The 22,481-nt window shown below is 45.8% G+C and overlaps 3 protein-coding genes across 3 annotated transcripts; 1 reads left to right on the plus strand and 2 right to left on the minus strand.

The window, feature by feature from the left end:
* Positions 1–972: 972 nt before the first annotated feature.
* FSCN3 (fascin actin-bundling protein 3) lies at positions 973–7,139 on the minus strand (the record flags this gene model as incomplete). Its single annotated transcript, XM_081286853.1, has 6 exons — positions 973–1,178; positions 1,727–1,897; positions 2,383–2,542; positions 4,656–4,774; positions 5,312–6,008; positions 6,996–7,139. The coding sequence occupies 6 exons, from the start codon at positions 7,137–7,139 to the stop codon at positions 973–975; spliced, it is 1,497 nt and encodes a 498-aa protein (XP_081142979.1).
* Positions 7,140–9,037: 1,898 nt separating this feature from the next.
* ARF5 (ARF GTPase 5) lies at positions 9,038–12,090 on the minus strand. The gene is made up of 6 exons (XM_081288153.1): positions 11,892–12,090; positions 11,286–11,366; positions 10,840–10,949; positions 10,291–10,362; positions 9,656–9,781; positions 9,038–9,530 (listed from the first exon to the last, which is right to left on the minus strand). The coding sequence occupies exons 1-6, from the start codon at positions 11,956–11,958 to the stop codon at positions 9,444–9,446; spliced, it is 543 nt and encodes a 180-aa protein (XP_081144279.1). The 5' UTR covers positions 11,959–12,090; the 3' UTR covers positions 9,038–9,443.
* A 2,481-nt stretch (positions 12,091–14,571) lies between these two features.
* GCC1 (GRIP and coiled-coil domain containing 1) lies at positions 14,572–20,565 on the plus strand. The gene is made up of 2 exons (XM_081284730.1): positions 14,572–16,026; positions 16,787–20,565. Exons 1-2 carry the CDS (start codon positions 14,995–14,997, stop codon positions 18,080–18,082), a joined length of 2,328 nt encoding a protein of 775 aa, XP_081140856.1. The 5' UTR covers positions 14,572–14,994; the 3' UTR covers positions 18,083–20,565.
* The last annotated feature ends 1,916 nt before the right edge of the window (positions 20,566–22,481 follow it).

A 22,481-nucleotide genomic window follows, 5' to 3' on the forward strand; every position in this document is an offset into this window, starting at 1 on the left:
CCAAAGTGCTTTCTACAATATCCTGTGACTTTCCAAGCCAGGAAAGTGAGACTGATTGTGAAGGTTTGGGACAAAGAACAACAAGGCACCCTGGATTGTTGTAAAGGAAAAACAGTAAAAGGGAAGCTGCACTTTAAGAAAGAAGAGTTGGGTGGGGATGGATCTGGGAGAGCAGGGAGTGCTGCTGAGGAGCGATGGGAACAGGGCAGGCTTTTGATGAAAAACCTGGGACTGCCAGGGTCATTCTGAAGCAGCAAGCACTCAAGAGGCATTGCTAAGAAAGTTCTCAAGAATTGTCAGAGTTTGATGAAGGGGCCAAAGGAGCAAGGCAGAGAGAGTCTTGAGCCTGAGCATCTGGGGTTTTGGCAGTGCCTAAGATGACAAGAAAGAGAACAAGATGGTAGAAGAGAATCATTTTAGGAAAGGAGGCTGGGGAACTGATTTCAGCTATGCTGAATTTGAGGGACTGGCAGGGTGAAGTGGACTTAATTTTGGTTCTTTCAGGAGAGAGATGAAATTATAGTTGCCAAGGAGGATCAAGGCTAGAGATAAATATTGGAGAGCCAGGGATCCATGGGATAGGGATAAAAAGTGCATAGAATAAAAAGCATATCTTTTTTTTCCCCACCTTCACACATCCTTAAAAGTCACTCATTTATCTCCCAAATAAGGCAAATTCTGCATCTTATATAGGAGAAGTAGGCAAGCACATCTCACTCTGTTCCCTCCAGTTTTGCTTGGAAGCACACTTCAGTATGGCATAATCGAGATATGATTTCTTCTCTCCTCTCTAGATAATCCATGTTTAGAAGTCCATAAGGAATGGCATGGATTTGGAATATGTCTGAAGTTAATCAAATCTTGGATAGAAGTCAGCCCAGTAGTGCATTTTGGTGTCTCCATTACACATGTCCCCATCTGCCTCCCCACTCTGCTCCCCTAGTCCCAAGTCCTTACCTACTCTCCTCTTACCTAAAATTCCCAGATACACTCTTTGGTAACATCTTCGCTGTCTGCCATTAGGGTGCCACTTCGGTCGGCTCGAATGTAAAAGCCATTGGGTGCCAGCACTGTGAGCAAGTTGCTTCCATAAAGTTCTATGCAGAAGTTGAGGGCAAACTTTCCCCAAGGGCGGAAGGAGCCAAAGGATGTTATTGACCAGAAGGATCCACCCTGTGCTGGGGAGGGAAGAGCTCAGGTCAGTGGGTTGTTTGGAGGGGAGTCCTCCAGCAGTGTAGCCTCTGAGGGGGCTTCCTGGAGGCATGCTACCCTCCCCTGCCTGGGTTGGCAAGTCCTTCTGCAGAAATGCAGGAAGGTCAACAGGTTCCTGGTCTGCCAACCCACTCTGGAGTCTTGAAGTGTGAAAACAAACAAAAACTCAGTTTTCCCTTTTCTTTCTTTCTTTTTTTCTTGGTGCCAGGGATTGAATCCAGGGACACTTTACCACTGAGCTACATCCCCAGCCCTTTTTATTCTTCGTTTTGAGAAAGGGTCTCATTAAGTTACTTAGGGCCACCCTAAGTTGCTGAGGCTGGCCTTGAACTTGGAATTCTCTTGCCTTAGCCTCCCAATTTGTTGGGATTACAGACATGTGCCATTGTGCCTGGCTTGGTTTTCCCCTTTCCGATGAATGATGAGAAGGACTAAGTGGCTGTCCTTAAATCTGGGCTAGGGCTAAAGCAGGGGCTGGATTTGAACCTTGGAGTGGGGAAAAGCAACCACCCACCCTGGAAGTGGTAGATGCCCTGACGGCAGGGCAGAAGGTGAATGCAGTCAGGTTCATCCATGTTGCACTGTATGAGGTCATGCTCTGATGAGGAGCCCACATACCCATACCGACCTCTCAAAACAAGGAAAGGGCGGTTGGCAAATCGAATCCCCAACTCCTCATTTGGACCTGAAAGAAACAGGGAGGAGAAATCTAGTTGGGATGTCTCTAAATGTTTTCTAAGATGGAAGCAGGAAGGGAACCCTAATTGAAGGAGGCTATTGTTACTATCTTAACATTTAGTGAACACCTGTTTTGTCTTATGTTAGGGCACTTGTGCAATGTTTGTGAGAGCACCTAACACAGTGTGGAGCCCAAGAAATTTGAATATTCTTCCTTCCTTAGGGATTTGTTAATCTATCTAATGCTTATGACAACCCTATGAGGCAGCAGAGTAGATATCATGTTCATTTTTACAGATGATAAAACTGTGGCTCAAACTGGTGACTTGCTCAAGAGGTAACAAAAATTCAGTGACTGAGTGGTTATGTGGACCTAAATCTTATGACCCAACTCCAGTGCTTCCAATGCCTTAAAAAAAAAAGTCACATTTTAGCTCCTTGATAAAGTACCTCTGGCTTGAAATAACCTGGCAGTAAGGCTGCTTAGCTCACCTGGAATGGTAGCACTGGCCATCAGCAGGCCATTGGCAGCAGTAGTCAAAAAGTGCCCATTGGAAGACTGCAGGATAATCTTGCCACAATTCCAGTGGACACGGAAGAAGGTATCAGACTCCATTGGATGCCCATCAGCCATCACTGACTTGTGGCGCCGCTAGATACCAGAGAAAAGGAACCACAATGAAGGACCCACAATTTCAGTTTTCTTCCCATATTTTTATTCCTGGACCTCTTTGCACATCCTACCCCAGAGCATGCTTTATGCTTTCAGATCCTTCTGGAAGGCATGTTGTGACCTCAGCTCTTCCACTTCCCCTAGCCTGTATTGTATCTCAGACCACAGCATAAAAAGAGGGACCAGGATATCATATGGAGAAAAATAAATCTTGGCCCTGACTCTAAAATCATTTTGAAATGGATCATAGACATAAAAGAGAGTTAAACTATAAAACATCTAGAAGAAAAATTTAGAGAAATCCTTTGTAACTTTGGAGCAGGCAATGATTTCTTGCTACCAAAAAAAAAAAAAAGGGCAGTAAATATTTAAAAATTAACAAACTTGACTTCATTGAAATTAAAAACTTGCTTCTAAAAGACCATTAAGTACACAAAAAGAAAAGCCATAGATTGGGAGAAAATATTTATAATACATATATTTGTCAAAAGACTTAAATTTAGAACTTATAAAGACCCCTTCCAACTTGGCATTATTCCAGCAATGAATGGGTAAAAGATTTGAACAGCCACCTCACAGAGGAGATATGCAAATGGCCAACAAAAACATGACTGATTAAGAATGACTGATTGTAATTGTACCCTCAAACTAAACCCATCATAGATGTCATTATGCACCCTCTAGAGTAGCTATAATTAAAAAGACAGGCAATATCATGTGTTGGTGAGAACATGGAACAATTAGAGCTCACATAAATTGCTGGTAAAAATGCAAAATAGTATAGTCATTTTTAGAAAACTAACTCTTTTTTGTGGTACTAGGAATTGAACCTATGGGCCCTTCACCATTGAGCTATATTTCCAAACCCCTCCCTTTTTAAAATTTTGAGGCAGGGTCTCCCTTAGTTGCTGAGGCTGATTTCGAACTTGTTATCCTCTTGCCTTCAAGTTTTTGGGACTTTAGACTTATGCCAGCCACTGTGCTGGCTGACATTTTCTCATAAAGTTAAATGCAGATTTATGAACCAGTAATTCTATCTGTGGGCATTTACCCCAAATAAATAAATAAATAGGCACAAAAAAGACTTGTCTACAGGTTCTCATAGCAATTTTATTCATCACAGTTCAAACTGGAAACAACTCAAATGTTCATGAACAAATGAATGGATAAACAAAATCATGTTTATGTTTATGAGTAGTATTAGAGAATACTAATCAGCAAAAAAAAAAAAAGGAATGAACTACTGATAAGTGCAACAACATGGGTGAATCTTAATAATCTTGTGTTGTCCAAAAAAAAGGTATACATACCATTTAAGTTCCTTTATATGAAATTCTAGAGTGGGCAAGTCTAATCCATAATGGCAGAACACAGATCAGTGCTGTGGGAGAGTCACAGGTGGAGGTAAACAGACTGGAAGGGGGCAGAAATGAGTTTTTATGGTGGTAGAAATATTCTATAACTTGAGTGAGAAGCTTTGCCAGGTGTGGTGGCGCATGCCTGTAATCCCAGGGGTTTAGGAGGCTGAGGCAGGGGGATCATAAGTTCAAAGCCAGCTTCAGCAACATCGAGGCACTAAGCAACTCAGTGAGACTCTGTCTCTAAATAAAATACAAAAAGGGCTGGGGATGTGGTTCAGTGGTTGAGTGTCCCTAAATTCAATTCCTGATACCAAAAACACCCACAAAAATCCTGTAACTTGTGGCATGGTTGTATGGGTGTATACATTTGTTAAAATCTTCTGAATTTTATACTTAAATTGGATGTGTATTTAACTCATATAATAAAAGTATATAGGCTACATATTAAACACTATATATATGTATATATATGTACATATATATACATACACACATATATAGTATATATCATCATTAAGTATACATCATATATATATATATATGATGTATATTTAAGTTATGCCTCAATAAAGTTGATTTTTTAAAAAGAGGGTTAAAATGAATGTTTATGAGGCAAGGCCCTTCACTGTTCATCTATCCATCTTGGTATCTGCCTTGGAGAAGGAGGAAGTGTGTCTAGAAAGAGAGAGCACAGAGCTTATGGTTTCTTGCTTTGAAAGCCAAAGTCTTACCTGGGCTAGGTAGTAGCCATTGGCTGAACGAAGCTGCAAGATGGGGTTCTCACAGTCACATTCAAACTGGAACAATGACATTGGGGTCAATTGCTCAGAGGCAGCACACACCTCAGCATCTGTAGAGGAAGTGCATGTCATTAGAACTCAAGCCTGGCTCCTCCTTCATGCCTATTGCTGAACTTCCCCTACTTTCCCTCCTCAACCTCCATTACCTATGTTGGACCATAGTCCATGGCCATAGTCTAACTCAAGTGACTTTTCTCCAAACCCCCATATCCCTGATTTTTTGTCCTTTTCTACTCCACAAGAGACCTCCTTTGGCACACCAGGATCTTCCTGATAAGCGGGTTCAAAAACCCTTGGCACATGCCTATAATCCCAGCTACTCCAAGAGGCTGAGGAAGGGGGACTACAAGTTTGAGGCCAACCTAGGTATCTTAGTAAGACCATATCTCAAAATAAAATTCATTTAAAAAGGGTTGGGATGTAGCTCAATGGTAAAGTGCTGGCCCAGTATGAACGAGGCCCTGGGTTCAATTTCATTACTGGAAGGAACAAACAAAACAAAACACCCTTATAGAGCCCAGATTCATTTCCTCTTTTCAACAGAAGGTCCTTCCTCCCTCCATGGCTGTGTTGGAGCCCGCACTTGCCGTAGATGACTGAAATGAACTTCCGAGCCTTTGACCTGAGGCTGACCCAGGTTGGGAAGTGCTGTAGGATGAACCACTCCTGGCCCTTCATGGGATTGGAGCCCAGGCCCAGGAGCATATGTGCACCATGTGGATATAATGAACCACCTTCTCCATCGCACAGTGCCACAAGCCCTCCAGGCCGTACTTGCATATGAAAAGCTGTTTGTGGTGATGTTTGGGCAACCAGCCGGTCTACATGGGACAAGAAATGGTGAGTAGAGGTTTCCAGGTGGTAGCATCCATCTTGGAAGTGCAACAAGAAGCCACATTCTTCCAGGCAGGGGACTGCTGCATCCACCCAGATGCGGCCCACAGTGTGGTCAGCCCGGGCGTAGCTGTGGTAGACAGGGCTGTACAGGGTCACGTGGACATGAAGGGCTGGCCGGGGGGTCCACATATGGTAAGCAGAGAGGACCTGGGAGTTGCAGAACACATCCTCACCATCGGACTCCAGATAACGACCAGAGATTATGCACTGGAGGGTCCACTTGCCATTCCGGTGGAAACGGAGTAGGAAGCATCCATGGTGGCTGTTCTTTGGCCGGCCATAGCTCACAGTGCCATCTGCCTCACAGAGAAGGTAGAGACCCTGCAAGCTCTTTAGTCGTATCACAGCCTGTGCCTCATGTTCATTGCTAACGAGGAGCTCCCAGGTCTGGAGGTATGGATGGTGCAAAAAGAGGGAAATCAGTGCTGCCAAGTAACTACACTGAGAAATCCCACAACCATAACCCTTGTTATCACCCCTGCACTTACCAAGTCCAACCACCTTCCCCTCCATGTCTGCCCTGGTGTCTCCTTGCTGTCAGCTCTTCCACTCTCCCAACTAATAGTAATAGAAAGATCTCTGGGCCATTCCACCATAGGGTTCCTCAAGATCTAAAGAGAAGTTCTAGATGCTCATCTCCAGCTAACCAAAGGTAAACCTCTTTCTCCCTTTCTTAATTCCATCCTTCAATACCTAATTTTATAAGAAAAGCTTTGGTTTAAATTTTACTTCTTTTGTCCTTACTGCTGCCCCTTGATAGCACACTCAACTAAACCTCCATCCCTACAGGCAACCTCCCAAACAGGGCAGGAGAAAAGCAAGAGCTTTTATAGATATGCCCAGCTCCAAGAGTCAACCACTAAGATGCAATTGCCTGGTTCACTGTGGTCAACTTTATTATAAGGTAGAATACTTTGCTCCTGCCTCACTCTAGCCCCCATTCCAGAGATGCCTACAGTCTTTTCTAAAATGGAAATGGAGTCTCCGCAAGTACTTCTAGAATACTCCATTTTCAAACTACAAACAGAATAGAAACAGGCCTTGCACTACAGTCCAACTGGTCCAACTTCCCCTGGATGCCCACAGTTCTGCCTTCAGCTGGGCTCTCCACTTCTTTGTGATGACACAACCACCCTGGGCTGGGATAGAGGGTAGGGAGCAGAACAGGGCAAGGCAGCCAGGCCAGGGTTGAGGCTTCATCTTGGGGAAAGAGATGGAGCAGTGCAGACCCATGAGCAGAAGCATGGAGTAGAAGGGTCTTGGCTAGGCAATGGCAAGGATTAGGAAAGATGATTAGGTCGAGAGTGCACCCTCTCTGCCACACACACACACACACACACAGAGATTGGCTGTTCAGAAAGTTTGCCTTGTTACCTGTTTTCTGCCCAAACTCTTTGCAGTAGTTGTGACTGTATTTTTGTATGCTTCAAAAGTGAGGTAAGTTCCTGCCCAGCTGAGGAGCCCAACCCTTAGATCCTCTGCCTTAGGATGTCTGGTTGTCCATTCCATTTCATCCATGAGGCTAGTGCTACAGATGATGACTCCGACAGGCCCAGCCTTCCCCCCAGCGGTGAGGTTCCACAGGCCATAGGGCCCCGAATAAGGTCTGTAGTACCCACCAGAAGATGTTCCCAGAGGGAACTTCTCAAAAGAGGTTGGCCTATGGCCTGGCACCTCTGTGACCCGGGAGCATTGTGACTGTGATGGTTGCCTCTTATCCCAACACAGTGGGGAAAGGGCACTGGCCCAGCACCATCAATCCACGGTCCAGAGGAGGAGGGTCTAAAGCCTCTAGCATTTGCCTCCCTGTGTCATTCCAGGCAATGAGGTAGGCTGAGCTAACTGGGAATTAGAACCATAACTTGCAACTTTAGCCATGTCCTTCCGTTTCTTTACCTGTTTCTCATTAATGGGATAGAAATCAACCGCTTTCTTCCCAGAAAGTGTGTTCTGCCTGACTCTGTTGTGGTTTTAAGTATTTTTTTAAGTTCAAGATACCCAAGAAAAATCCATCATCTTTTAGAGCCCTTGGGAAGATGAGGCCAAAATGTCTTCAGAAGTTGGTTTATAGGAAGTTTGAGGAAACCCTAGATAGACAACCAGGGAAAATGGAATAATTCCTATTGGTCTGAAAGGGCTGACTTGGGACAACATAAGGGGTCTGGGTGGAGGAGCCCCCAGCACCATCCTTACCAACTCCCAGCTGCACTAGCAGGCAGATCAGCTGGATGGGCAGACAGCCAGAGCTGCCCATGAGGATACCAGCCTTTCCCCACAGAGGCTCTATTGTCCAATAGTCTTTGGGATACTTCTTGCAAAACTCAAGGAGAAAACCTAGCCCAGAAACTGGAGAAACTAAATACATGGAGAAAAATGGGAGAAAGACAACAAGAAATGATGGCAGTGTTGATGGGTTCTAAGCCTTGCTGGAATCGAAAGGGAAGATGGGCAGAATCAGCCCACAACCCAATTCCTTACATGTGTTTTGAGTCCCTGTAGATGGGGACTTGGTATAGAGTCCAGTGGTGCTGAGCAAGGAACTGTATGTAACCCCTAGACTCTACCTGTGTTTTGTAAAATAAGGCAATTTGATTCTGGCCAGTGTCAGAGCATCTAGTTAATTTTAAAGATGGATATTATTGGGCCTCAGACCAGTTCTGATTAAACATTTTCTGAAATGTGCCTTGGGACATATATATACATGTACACAATATATATATTTGCCCACATACACACCAGGGATTGAACCCAGAGGCACTTAACCACTGAGCCTCATCCCCAGCCCCTTTTATTTTTAGTTTTGAGACAGGGTCTCACTGAGTTACTGAGGTTGGCTTTGAACTTGTGATCCTCTAGCCTTAGCCTCCAGAGACATTGGGATTATAGGCATGCACCACCACACCCAGTGGGACCAATATTTTTAACACACATTCCCTTCACTGTGTGTAAAGCAATTGTGAAAAACTATTACTCTGTATAGCTAGGATGGGTAGTTTACAGAACCAAGAAGGTAGATTCTATTATCGGCAGCTGACATTCCTCGGAATAGGGGAAGGAATGAAATTCCCTCTACTGAAAACCTTATATATTTTTAACACACATTCCCTTCACTGTGTGTAAAGCAATTGTGAAAAACTATTACTCTGTATAGCTAGGATGGGTAGTTTACAGAACCAAGAAGGTAGATTCTATTATCGGCAGCTGACATTCCTCGGAATAGGGGAAGGAATGAAATTCCCTCTACTGAAAACCTTATATATTTCCAGTCCAAGAATAAGGAGGGAGAAGCTGAGCTTGATGAGTGTGTGTATGCATATATATGTTGGCCCTACAGCCACAGCTGCTTTGAGCCTCCCCCACATTCTCTCTTTGTACCCAATGAACCAACATCCAGCTTCTAGGTTACAGACAACACAAAGTACAAACCACAGCAAATTTATTACTCAATATCCAGTTCCACATCATAGCACCACCCGGAGCCCTCACTTCCCCCCACCCCACAACCTGGCCCCAAGGGTACACCCAAAACAGAAAAAACAAAAGTAAACCCAGATCCCTGCTCCTCCTCTGGATGAGGGGGCCTTGGCCAGGAAGCCCTTCCGCAGGTCCCAGCAGGCAGGACAGTGGACCCCTCTGTGCCCAGAGAGTGAGGCTCCAGGCTCCAACGACAGAGAGAACATGCAGGCAGGAGCAGGAGCAGAGGCCTGTCTGTGGGGGGGGGAAGAGTGGGAGGGAAGGGCACTGCCTGAGGAGCCCGGGAGTCTGGTAATCCCGGGGATGCACGCGGGAGCTTCCGGGCAGCAGGGGCCTGCCCCTGGCGAGTTAACGCTTTGACAGCTCATGGGACAGCCAGTCCAGCCCATCATACAGGCCTGTGCCTTGGGTGGCACAGGTGGCCTGGACGTACCACTGTGGGAAGAAGGAAAGAAAGAGGTCAGCAGCAGGGAAGAAAAGGGGTCTCTTTATATCTTTGCCACAGCCTGCAGCTCTCCTGTGAGAGGCAGAGTATAGTGTAAGCAGAGCGGGATCCTTACCGTACGGCTGCGCAAGTGCTGTAGCCCCAGCTTGTCAGTCAGCTCGCTCACAGGCATGGCATTGGGCATGTCCTGCTTGTTGGCAAACACCAGCAGCACCGCATCCCGCAGCTCGTCCTCCTGCAGCTGGGAGGGGAAGAGAGAAGGTAGAACTGGTGGCCCCACTGGGTCCACAGGTTCTCTTCTGGTGGGTGTGTTGGGAAGCCCCCACTTTCTACCTTCTAGCTTCTCTGTTGGAAAAACACAGTAGCATGGTAGTCTACTGCTAAACACAAGATCAAGAGCTATAAATAAACTTGAGGATGCCTAAACTTAAGTCTAGAAAAGTTTCTAATTTGAGAAACTGCCCTAGGCAAAATAACACAATTTCCAAGTAGAAAAAGCAAGAATGTGAGGTGCCATTTTCGCCACCTCTTTCCACCATCTTCTAGGCTCAGATGTGAAGGCATGAAAATTCATGTAAAAAATTCTGTCCTATGCCAACACAGAGAGAGACACAACATGTTATATCCACAAAGAAAAAAAAATCACATTTCTGGCCTCTGATACTTGGGAATTCCCAGACTTCCATACCACCACAGAGTTTGTTCTGTCCCCAAACCTAGGGCTCAGTTCCTAGGATTCTGGGTACCTACCATCTTCTGGAGTTCATCAGCAGACTCCTGGACTCGCTCCCGGTCATTACTGTCCACCACAAAGATGAGGCCCTGGGTGAGAAGGAAGAAAGGAAGGAGAAGCAATCACTCCCTCCTGGGTCACACTGTGTAATCTGGCCCTTTCTCTCTTCTCCCATCTTTAGTTACATCAGCTCTTCTCATCTGGTAAACTTCCACTAAGACTTTGCATAAGTCCCGCCACAAACTAGAGAAACCTCTTTGAAGGATACAGCATCCAATCTCAGAGGAGGCAGTCTATCTAAAAGATGAGCAAGGATCAGGGAAAGATACTAAGGAGCTAAATCAAGCAGTGTGGCCTCAGAATACTGCTTCCCAGAAGTCTAAGGTAGCTAAGCCTAAGAACAAGACTAAGGTGAGTTCTGAAGGATGAGCAGAGTCTAATCTAGCAAAGTGGGTGGCAGCGGGTCTTCCTGTCTTATGGACCCTGCCTATAGCCAAAAGCTCAGTTCACCTAGTCCTAATAGTTTTTCCTTTCTTGGGGTTGGGGAGTTCCCCCCCATACTCCACCTGAGTGTTCTGGAAGTAGTGCCGCCACAGAGGCCGAATCTTGTCCTGGCCTCCCACATCCCAGACTGTGAAACAGATGTTCTTATATTCCACTGTTTCCACGTTGAAGCCTGCAGATAATGGGGGTGGGGTGAACTGGGTGAGAAAAAGTCCTGAAAGGAAGGAATTCACTAAAAACTACTCAGATCTCAACAGGGTTACAAAACCAGAAGGCAATGATCAAGGCCAAGGGAAATAGCACCCAGGACTGGCTGTCAACAGATGAGGCGGGGCTAGGCCACATCCATCCTGCCTCCCTCACCATCCGGCAATGTAGAGATATGGTGACCCACTTCTCAAGTAGCAATATCTGGTGTCATGGTCAGCTCCAGATAAGGGCCTCAGCAGACCCAGAGAAGGCCCGCCACAGCGCTCCCAGATCCTCCCTGCCTCACCCTGGGGCTCACCTATGGTGGGGATGGTGGTGACAATCTCCCCCAACTTCAGTTTGTACAGGATCGTAGTCTTGCCAGCTGCATCCAAGCCAACTGCAACAGACAGGGGCACAGAGATGGAGACGGGAGCGAGGGAGCCCCCTAGAGACGAGGGAAAGGTAGAAGCCCGGACAGCTGATGGTGATGGGGGCGGAGAGCGGGAGCGCCTCCAGGTGCGCGCCGTTCTCTACCTTCGGGGCCTTCAGGGCAATCTGGGTGGCTTGCACCAACTGCTGCCCACAGAGTGGGCTAGGGACGGGACAGGACTGGGAGGTGAGGGACATGGGAGGAAGGCCGAGCTCCTTTAAAAAGTCATTTCCAAGGGCGGAATCCTCCCTTCTTAGCAGCCGGGCTGGGGCGGAGGAAGCTTCACCCCACCCAGGCCCGCAGCTCCGGGTTTCAGGCCCCGAAGGCGGCGCTGCGGACCCGGACCGCTTCAAAGCAGAGGCCTCGGAGGGTTAGGAGGTGGGTGACTCGAGGTCAGAGAGCCAGGTGAGCCGGGCTGGAAGGGACGCGGGGGCGAGAGGGCTGCGCCGAGGCCGGCGCCCAGGTTCGGGCCGCGCACTCGATCTGCCTCACCCATGAGGATCCGCATCTGCTTCTTCCCGAAGATCCGCGAAAAGAGCGCGGACACGGTGAGGCCCATGGCGGGGCCCGGGGGCGGGGGCGCGGGCGCGGACGCGGGGTACGGGCTGGAACCTGCCGGCCGCGGGGGGATGGGGCGCAGCAGCAGCAGGAAGAGGCGCCGCCGCCTCCGCGCGTCCCGGCCCGGTGGACGTCACGCGGCTCCGCCCCCTCCGGGCCCGCCTCAGCCCCGCCCCCAGGCCCGGACGCCGGGCGGAACAGAAGCTGTGCCAGACTCCGCGGCCTGACCTAGTCGCCCCTTGTTTCTGTCAGGGCTGTAGTTGTCCGATCCGCAGCTCCTGGGGAGCTGAGTAAAGGCTCACAGCGGACCCCACCCCTATATTTGGTGGCTCGCCTCTGGGCTTGGAATTGTTGCGTCCAGACCACTCTGTGCTCTGGTTAAGTTTTTGGGAACTAGTAGCACTGACTGTTTGCACCCACTTTTTTAGGAGGTTTGGAAGCTGTGCGCAGGGATCTTAGCATTCTCTTGCCCTTTGGGCTCCGGCTGAGTGTTCTGTGTGCCGTAGGTGCCTCCACGACTTGTGCCTGGGGGCTAGCTTTCATGGTTCCTTAAACCACCTAGTTCATAGATCCCCAGTCTGCAGGACCAGTGAAAGCCAGCCTTGGACAGAGTGACTGCAGACCCACTACTGGAGAACTCCACCTTGCCTTCATCTCCCTGTGAACACTTCCTTTCCATCTGGGGCCAGGAAGCCTTTCTGAAGTTCTCTTTGCCAGACTTGGGGACCTTTATTATTATTGCACATCTATCCAGGATTTTTTGAGGATCTTGTTTCCCTAGTTGTAAAGAGCTTCATATGTAATGTTATTTTAACATCTAAGCATGGTAATTTACATTTATGTGCTTCACCAGTAATTGTTGGGTTGAACTGGATTATTAGGTTGTTCAGTAGAGCAAGGGCATGCTTTATGCCTATTCTGGATTCCCAGGATCAATCGCTCATGAACTAGAGGTGAGCTGACCTGGGAGTCTGAAAACTCTTCACTTATTCAACAAATATTTACTAATTGCCCACTACATGCCGGCAGTATTTCAGGCCTTAGGTCAAATATCAAGTCTGCTTTATTTTTGAGGATTTGCATTCAATGATCCCCACAACTTTTGTCATTTTCTCATTTGTAAAAAGAGACATATATGTCCTAACTTAAGGGGTTATGGTGAAGATTAAAAAGAGGAAATGATGCCACTGAATGTTTTGTATAACACCGATGGATGTTATCAAGGCTACTAAAAACCTGGGTCTAAACAGACCTCCAGGGCCTGCCCCATCCTTATAGGGAACCAGATGTGTGACTGCATAATTTTCTTTCACTCTTCAGTCATAGTCTTGAATTCTGAAGAAGGCTTTTATAAAAGTCAAAGTATACATTTCAAAGATTCCCAATCTAAGAGTTAGCAGCCAACAAATCAGGTCAATTTTACATCCTAAGCTCTATCAACCTCTTTTTCCATTCCTGTTGTCACTACCCTATTTTACTACCATCATTTTCTATGATTGAAAAAGCCTCCTCACAGGTCTCCTGCCCCTACGATGTCATACAAGTCTGGTGATGTCCACCTCTTGAGAGTCAAAATCCTTTAATGCCTTACCCAGGATAAAATTTAAATGCCTTAAGTTGAGTGGCAGCCCTATATATTGTCACCTCCTTCCCATACCTTAAGCTACTTCCTTGAGAAGATTCTTAATGCTTTCTGGGTGAGTCAGGTTCTCTTATAGCCCAGAATTCCTTGCAGTCTTTTCTACCGGCCTAGAATGCTGCTTTCCCTCATCTTTAATTAGATGGGCAATAATTATTCATCCTTCAAATCCCCAAATATTTTCCCTGAGACCATTTGTGCCTACCCTAGATAAACCTTCCCCCTCTTTGAATATAGCCATACATACTATATGATAGCAGGACCTACTTATTTGCATGTCTGGACCCTCACTAGATTGTGAGCTCCTTGAGGGCAAGGGCATATGATGTTGTCACCTGGCACAAAACTTAGTATGATGAGAGTCAGTCAGACAGGATTTTTAAACTTACTTGTTGTGTGACCTTGGGCATGTTACTTATCTTCTGTGTGCGTTAAATTTCCTTACTAGTGCTAATTGTTATTTTGTGAAGATTAAACAGCAAAACTCTTATGAGGCTTCTGGACATGTAGCTGGCATTCAGGATGGATCCTTATAGGTACAGAGTGTCCTCTATAAATATTTGTTGAATCAACTCAGCAAAACTAAGTAGGAGTACTATTATAGCATTTGCTAATTAGATGCCAAACGTTGTACAAGAAAGAGATGCGGTTTTTGTGGTCTTAAAGAGAGTCAGCTCCAAATAGTTGGATAGTTCACATGGGTGTTTGGGAAGAACGCAGTGCGACGTCGCCCCCTGTCGCTTGCTGATCGTAGCCCGAGAGCAAGCTTGGTCGACCTTACCAAACCATCACTCCAGCGTCCTGGACTTTGCTGCTCTTCTCTACCCAAAGCCTGTCCTCTGCGGCTCGCAATAGGGCTGGTTTTTCAACAGGACGCCTCCCACCAACCCGCTGAAGGAGCCCCGCCCACCTCGTGCCCTTGTGGGGCGGAGCCTTTGGCGTCAAACTGTCGTCACTTCCAGCGGACCCGGAAGCGCCGCTGTCGGCCGGCTGTGGTAGTTAGGAAGTCACGTTGGGACCCAGTGCGGCGTAAACCCTTGGCGGACGGTGAGCCGAGGGGGCGGGCCCGGGCTGCGGTGGCCCCGGACCAGCGGAGAGGGCGGAGCGGCTTCTTAGCCAGTGAGGACGAATCTGGGCTGTGCGCTCGGGTGGTGCCAGCGGCGCCCCGCCTACGGGACAGGACTCGCTCCCGCTCCCGCCCCCGCCGCCTGGGACCCGGCGGGCGCTTCTGCCAGACTTGTCCCCGGACCGCGTCGAGTCGCGGACCGCCCGGTGGAACTCGTGTGTGGCTGTGGTCAGACAGCCCTTGTTGCTGCGTTTCCAGCCCCAGATCGCGTCTTCGCGGCCTTCTCCCGGGCTTCCCGAACGCTGACGTGGAGCAACCTGCTGGGAACCCCCATGGAGAAGTTTGGGATGAATTTCGGGGGTGGCCCGAGCAAGAAGGATCTACTGGAAACCATAGAGACGCAGAAGAAGCAGCTTCTCCAGTACCAAGCGCGGCTAAAGGATGTGGTTCGCGCCTATAAAAGCCTGCTTAAGGAGAAAGAGGCGCTAGAGGCCAGCATCAAGGTGCTGTCGGTATCCCACGAGGCCGATGTAGGTCTTGCAGGTGTCCAGCCTTCAGGTCTCACCTTTCCTGACTCAGTGGATGACCGATGCTCCACTCACAGCGAGGATAGCACTGGGACCGCCACCAGTTTAGATACTGCAGCCAGTCTCACTAGCACCAAGGGCGAATGTGGGGTAGAAGATGACAGATCAGCCCGTGGACCACCAGTTCCAAAGTCTGAAGAGGCCAGTGGATCAGAGAGTGGCGTTAGCAGTAGCAGTGGGGATGGGCTCTTTGCTGGTAGTGAGGTGGACAAAAGACTGCACCAGCTGAAGACTCAGTTGGCTACTTTGACCAGCGCCTTGGCCACAGTCACCCAGGAGAAGTCCCGTATGGAGGCTTCTTATTTGGCTGACAAGAAGAAGATGAAACAGGACTTGGAGGATGCCAATAAAAAGGCAGAGGAGGAGAGGGGCCGTCTGGAGGGAGAATTGAAGGGGTTGCAGGAACAGATAGCAGAAACCAAAGCCAGACTTATAACTCAACAGCATGATCGGGCCCAAGAGCAGACTGACCATGCCTTGATGCTGCGTGAGCTCCAGAAATTGCTGCAGGAGGAGAGGACTCAGCGCCAGGATTTGGAGCTTCGGTTAGAAGAGACCCGAGAAGCCCTGGCAGGGCGGGCATATGCTGCTGATCAGATGGAAGGATTTGAACTGCAGACCAAGCAGCTGACTCGTGAAGTGGAGGAGCTGAAAGGTGAGCTGCAGGCCATTCGAGATGAGAGGAATCAGCCAGATCCCCGGCTGAAAGAGCTTCAGGAAGAGGCTGCCTGCCTTAAGAGCCACTTCCAGGCTCAGTTGCAGCAGGAAATAAGGAAGGTAACTATCTCTTCAAATGTTAGTCATTTAATTCAATTATTGTCTTCTTAACTACTATCATTTCTGATGGCTATCTAAAAGCTTCCATGAGCGGGTCCTGGGAAATCCTGTTCTGTGTGGTGTTGATAGTATCCAGAGTGTGTAGAGTATCCAATAGGATGTGGAGGTTCTGAGTGTGGCTGAGTCTAAGCCAGACAGTTTTGAGCCTTGGAGTGTTGGCATCTTACCAGTTAGTTGTTCTCTGTGAAGCAATATAGTGGCAGCTGTACAGTGAAAGGGAGTGTGTATATATACCTAGAGCTACTTGCCTCTAGGCAGAATGACTGAAGGGGGCAAAGAGGATTTTTGCAGAAGAAAAAACCTCTTGTAATTGTTCTCAGTCATTATTTGCCTGTTTTGGAAAAGGGCTCCTTTATACTGCTTCCTTTCAATGTAGAGAGAAATCCAACTCATTGTTGAACTTCCAGGAATGTTGCAAAAACAGAGAATGTTAATGATTTCTTAATAGAACTTGGGGAACCACACGATAGACAACTGGAACATACTTTATATGTGAGCTCTGTGGAAAATGGAAAACTCAACAGAACAGCAGAAGCTATTCAAAAGTGCTTAGCTTTAAAAATCTCCAGTTGCCATTCTTATCAGGCCACCCCAATCCTGTGATCCTATTTCTCCCCTGTCCTGCTTTTTTCTCCCAAAGTTTGCTGTAGGGCTTTATGGCTTTTCTGCATGCATTTTTGTCTGTTCCCTTGTTTTGCAGACAGCCCTTGTAGAGGATCAGCTCCGCCAGCAGTCTCAGGTGGAAGAGCAGAGAGTTGCAGCCCTAGAGAATCAAATATCTGAGGTGTCTGAATTGCTGGGCACTTATGAGAAAGCCAAGCAGAAGGACCAGCTGACTATCCAGAAGCTGAAGGAGCGCATTCTGCAGCTGGACCTGGAGAACAAGACCCTGGCTCTTGCAGCCTCTAGCCGGTCCCCTCTAGATAGCCATGGAGATGAGTCCAGTCTGGATGTCAATGTCCTCAAGGATAAGATGGAGAAGCTGAAGAGGCTGCTGCAGGTTGCAGCCAGGAAAAGCCAGGTGACCCTGGATGTGGAGAAGCTCTGTGACCTGGAGATAATGCCCAGCTCCGAGGCTGCGGATGGGGAGAAGGCCACTGCACTCTACTACCAACAGGAGCTAAAACAACTGAAGGAAGAGTTTGAGCGCTATAAGATGAGGGCTCAGGTTGTGCTGAAGAGCAAGAATACCAAAGATGGGAATCTGGCTAAAGAACTGGAGGCAGCACAGGAACAGCTTGCAGAGCTGAAGGAGAAGTATATCTCCCTGCGGTTGTCCTGTGAGGAGCTTGAGCGCCAGCACCAGCAGGAGGCTGAGGACTGGAAGCAGGAGCTGGCCCGGGTGCAGCAGCTTCACCGGCAGCAGATGGAGCGCAGCCAGCTGGACTTCAGGGACCGCACGCTGAAACTGGAGGAGGAGCTGCATAAGCAGCGGGACCGGGCCCTTGCTGTGCTTGCTGAAAAGGACTTGGAGCTGGAGCAACTACGTTCAGTGGCTTTGTCTGCTGGGTTACCAGGACGCAGAAGCCCTGTGGTCAGTGGGGTTTCCAGGGATTCAACTGACACATCTTCCCCAGATAGCCTGACCCAAGCACTGCAGCTTGCAGCAGCCAATGAGCCCACTTTCTTCCTGTATGCTGAGCAGTTGGCCCGTAAGGAAGTGGAGATCACATCCCTGAGGAAGCAGAAGCACAGGCTGGAGGTAGAGGCACACCAGCTGCAGGATCGGCTGCTGGAGGAAGGGGAGCGGCATCGAGAGGAGGTGGGAGCCTTGCAGAGCCACATTGAAAAGAACATCAGGGACCGGAGCAGGGAGGGAGCTAACCTAGAATACCTCAAAAACATCATCTACCGCTTCCTGACCTTGCCTGACAGCCTGGGCCGCCAGCAGACTCTTACAGCCATACTGACCATCTTGCACTTCAGTCCGGAGGAGAAACAAGTGATAATGAGGCTCCCAAGTGGTGGCAGCTGGTGGCCTTCTGGCAAGAGATGATACCATTTTCACTAACACCTGAAATCTCTGTGCCTCTTTTGTGTGGGTATAGGCAGGTTCTGATTGCTACTGCCTCTTGTGTTATCATTTATTTCTTCATTGTGTTGAACTCCGAGGAGGAGTCTTTAATGTGGGATGGGATTCTCTGCCAAATGCCATTAATGCTGCTTTATCCTGGGCCTAGGAGATATTGGAAAGTGTTGGGACAGCATCTTCTGGTGGTGTGTGAGGGGAAGTGGAAGGTGAGAGAGAGGTTAGGACCAGAGGTGCAAGTCTGGGAAAGTGTTAACAACTTTTAAAATAATACATTTTGTCTTAATATTATGATCCTAGTCCAGGGCTAGGAGTAAGTGTGACTCCAGAGGAGTTCAGTTAATTTCTGAACATGTACAGCGACTAGCTGTTCACTCCATCTCATCACAGTCTGAGTCTGGTCCACTACTGCCCCGATTCTCTGGGGACTTAAAGCCAGGCTGGAAAGTTTGTGACAGATTTTGTCTAAGAGTCCAAAGGGCCAAGGATTAGTGAGTTCATCCTGGAACTGGAAAGTCTAATCTAGATAGGCATGCAATCTAGACAACACACCATTTGTTGTCTAGATCAACCTAGAGAGGCCTGGAGAGGACTATGAGCACTAGTTTATGATTAGAGATTTTCTGAATGACCAACTTTGGGCCAGGGCTGGGTTAAAATAGACTTTTCTCCCTGGTCCCTGCCTTACTCTATGTTGGACTGAGATTTTGAGCAAATAACTTTACTATCTTCCCTTCAACATTGTATTTTCATTAAGAAATAAAACCTAGCTTGTTACAGATCCTGCTTGGATAAAAGGGTTTCCTGCTAAGAGTTGCTTCCAGATGTTTTTGTTTTTGTAGGGACAGGGAAGAGATGTGCAGAAGATTCCAAAAGAATGCCATGACCCTCACAGGAAAGTGGTAGAAGTTCAATTGATGCTGGGTTGGGTTACTTTCTTCCCATTGGATCTTGACATAAATAGATTAATTCTGCCCCTTAAGGAAAGATGCCTTGTTATTCAGGCAACGGAAAGGAGGCTCTCAGAAAACTTGGGTCCAAACAGTATCAACTCCCCATTCTGCTCTCATTGTATATAGAGGTCTTTGGACCTGAAAGACCAATGCTTGGCTGCTAACTGGACTTATATATATGTATTATTTGGTCATAAAGGCCTGTATTGTGAGAGTTTGAGGTGTGCAAAACAGGTAACAATGTTATTAGTGGGAGGGCAGATGACCTGGATTATTTACAGTGAGCAGACTTAAATGGAACAGAAGTGATGTGTTCAAGTGATGATTATAAACTATGAAATCATTAAACCTGAGTCACTTAATGTGTGTGTGTTTTTATGGTGTCTATATATCAGGGCACAAAGAGTATGAATATAAATGTGAATGAAAAGCCTGGAAATAATGTTACTTCATGAACTTAAATCCAGGAACGAATATCTCAGTGCTTTAATGAACCACTTTAGTTATAACACAGATTTCTTGGCCTCAAATTGTGTGTTTTTGGGTGTGAGCAGCTACATTGGAAGAGACTTTCTCCAGGGTTTAATGGGCAGGCTTGATGGTTACAAAATTACTGCTTCAAAGTGTAGGAGTAAAGTTTTTTTTTTTTTTTTCCTCTAAGCAAGCTCTCTATTACTGAGCTACATCCCCAGCCCCTAGAAGTAATCTCTCTATGAATGCTTTATTACCCACAAAAATCACAATTTATGATATCCCAGGAAAGTATCTTAGGATATCAAGCTAATAATAATAGATTATCTTCATTTCTTTACCTTGCCCCCTCTGTATCTGGGATTGTTGTTATTTCCAGGTAGTTGTGGTCAGAATAGAAAAGATCCAAAGTTATGGCTGCTTTTCTAGAACTGAACTCCTGTGCTTTTTGACTTTTAAAATAATATCAACCAGGCAAAGATTCAGTTCAATTTCTGATTAGTAGTTTTTTAAAAAATATATTTTAGTTATACATGGACACAATATCTTTATTTTGTTTACTTATTTTTATGTGGTGCCGAGGATTGAACCCAGTGCCTCAACGTGTGCAAGGCAAGCTCTCTGCCACTGAGCTACAACCTCAACCCTGATTAATAATTTTTTGTTAGACAAAATTAATTTTATTTTAAAATAAAAGATTTTAATTACTATTAGTCGTATAACTAATAACTAGTAACATTAATATATCCATCCAAGTTTAAGCCATTGGTTATTTTTTATTTTGTGTGGTATTTTTTGGTCTTTTTTAAAAAGACCAAATAAAAAATTTGGTACATCAAAATATAAAAATTGTCAGGTGCACTGGCATATACCTGTAATCGTATCCACTCAGGAGGTAAAAGCAGGAAGGTTACAAGCTTAAGGCCAACCTGGGAAATAGTGAGACCTATCTCAAAAAAAAAAAAAAATTAAAAATTTTGAAAAAAGGAATAAAAAGGATTAGGGTATAGCTTAGTGGTGGATTGCCTGTGGGTTCTGTCCCCCAATACCACAAAAACAAAGCGACATAAAAATTGTACATGTTAATAAGGATGCCATGTGATAATTCTGTACATGTATGCTTTGTGTAATGTTTAAATTGGGTTAAACTTCTGTTTCCACATTTGTAATTTCTTTGTGATGTAAATATACAAAGTCTAGCTTTTTTAAAATATACAGTAAATGTATATGTATATTTATTTATAGTCAAGCTAATATGTAACAGCACACCAGAAGTTATTACTCTTCTCTAATTTAGTACCCACCAATCAACCTTTTCCTACCTCTCCCTCCCTGCTACTCTCCAGCCTTTGGTGACCATCATTCTATCTCCCATGTCTGGCTTATTTTACTTAATAATCTTTAGTTTTATCCATGTTGTTACAAGTGACAGATGTCATTCTTTTTTATGGATGAATAGTATTCTGTTGTGTATATGTGCCACATTTTCGTTTCTTTATCAGTTGATGGATACTTAGGTTGTTTCCATTTCTTGGCAGTTACGAATAGTGCTTTAATAGACATGGGAGAGCAGGTATCTCTTTGACTTATTGATTTCCTTTTGGATGTATATCCAGTAGTGAGATTGCTAAATCATGTAGCAGTTCTATTTTTAATTTTTTGAGGAACCTCCATATCATTTTCCATAAAGGCTATACTAATTTAAATTCCCACCAACTGTACAAGGGTTCCCTTTTCTTCACATTCTTACCAGCACTTATCTTTAACCTTTCTAACAGGTATGAGATGATACCTCATTTTGGTTTTGATTTGTATTTCCCTGATGATTAGTGGTATTGAGCATTTTTTTCATATACCTGATATATGAAAACAGTGTCCTTGATATTTTGATAGAGATTGCATTGAATTTGTAGATGTATGTCTTTTGAGAAACATCTACTTGGGTATGTTGTCTATTTTTTGATTGGGCTATCTGGTTTATTGCTATTGTGTTTGGGGACGTTCCTTATGTATTCTGGACATCAACTCCTTGTCAAAGTATAATTTGCAAATAGTTTTTACTCTTCTGTAGGTTGTCTTTATGGTCTGTTGATTGTTTTCTTTGCTGGGCAGAAGATTTTTAGTTGGATATATTGCCACTTTTCTACATTTGCTTTTGTTTCTTGTGCTTTTCAAGTCTTATCCTAAAAACTGATGTCCATTCCAATGTCCTAAAGCATTTCCCTGTTTTCTTCTAGTGGTTTCATGGTTTCAGGTCTTACATTTAAGTCTTTAACCCATTCTGAGTTGGTGAGCAATAGGGGTCTAGTTTCATTCTTCTGCATATGTACACTCAGTTTTCACAGCACCATTGATTAAAAAGACTGTCCTTTCTTCAATGCATGTTTGTAGCACTTTTGCCGAAAATCAGTAGGCCATACATGTGTGGATTTACTTCTAGGCTCTTCTGTTTCATTGGTCTATATGTCTGTTTTTATGCCAGTACTATTCTGTTTTGATGATTACAAGTTGGTAGTGTATTTTTAAGTTAGGTAGTGGAATGCTTCCTGCTTTGCTCTTTTTGCTCAAGGTTACTTTGATTTTATTATTATTTTTAATACAAATTTTAGTATTTTTTAAAGTTCTGTGAAGAATGTCATTGATATTTTGATAGAGATTGCATTGAATCTATATATCACTTCAGGTAGTGTGAACATTTTAACAGTATTGATTCTCCCAATCCATGGGCTTTCTGTGTATACTCTTCACTTTCTTATATCAATGTTTTATACTTTTCATTTTCTCTCTCTCTCTCTCTCTCAACATAAATTAACCCACTTATTATAGGCCAGGGATGTCTCAAATGACAGAGCTTCTACTGGTCTTTCAGTTTCTTCAGTCTTTTTGATGGCTAATTTGACAGTGATGGCATAAGTGGTGTTGTAGGTCCAGGAACCACAGTG

Source organism: Spermophilus citellus (assembly GCF_964194105.1).
Source record: "Spermophilus citellus genome assembly, chromosome: 3".
NCBI classification, from domain to species: domain Eukaryota; kingdom Metazoa; phylum Chordata; class Mammalia; order Rodentia; family Sciuridae; genus Spermophilus; species Spermophilus citellus.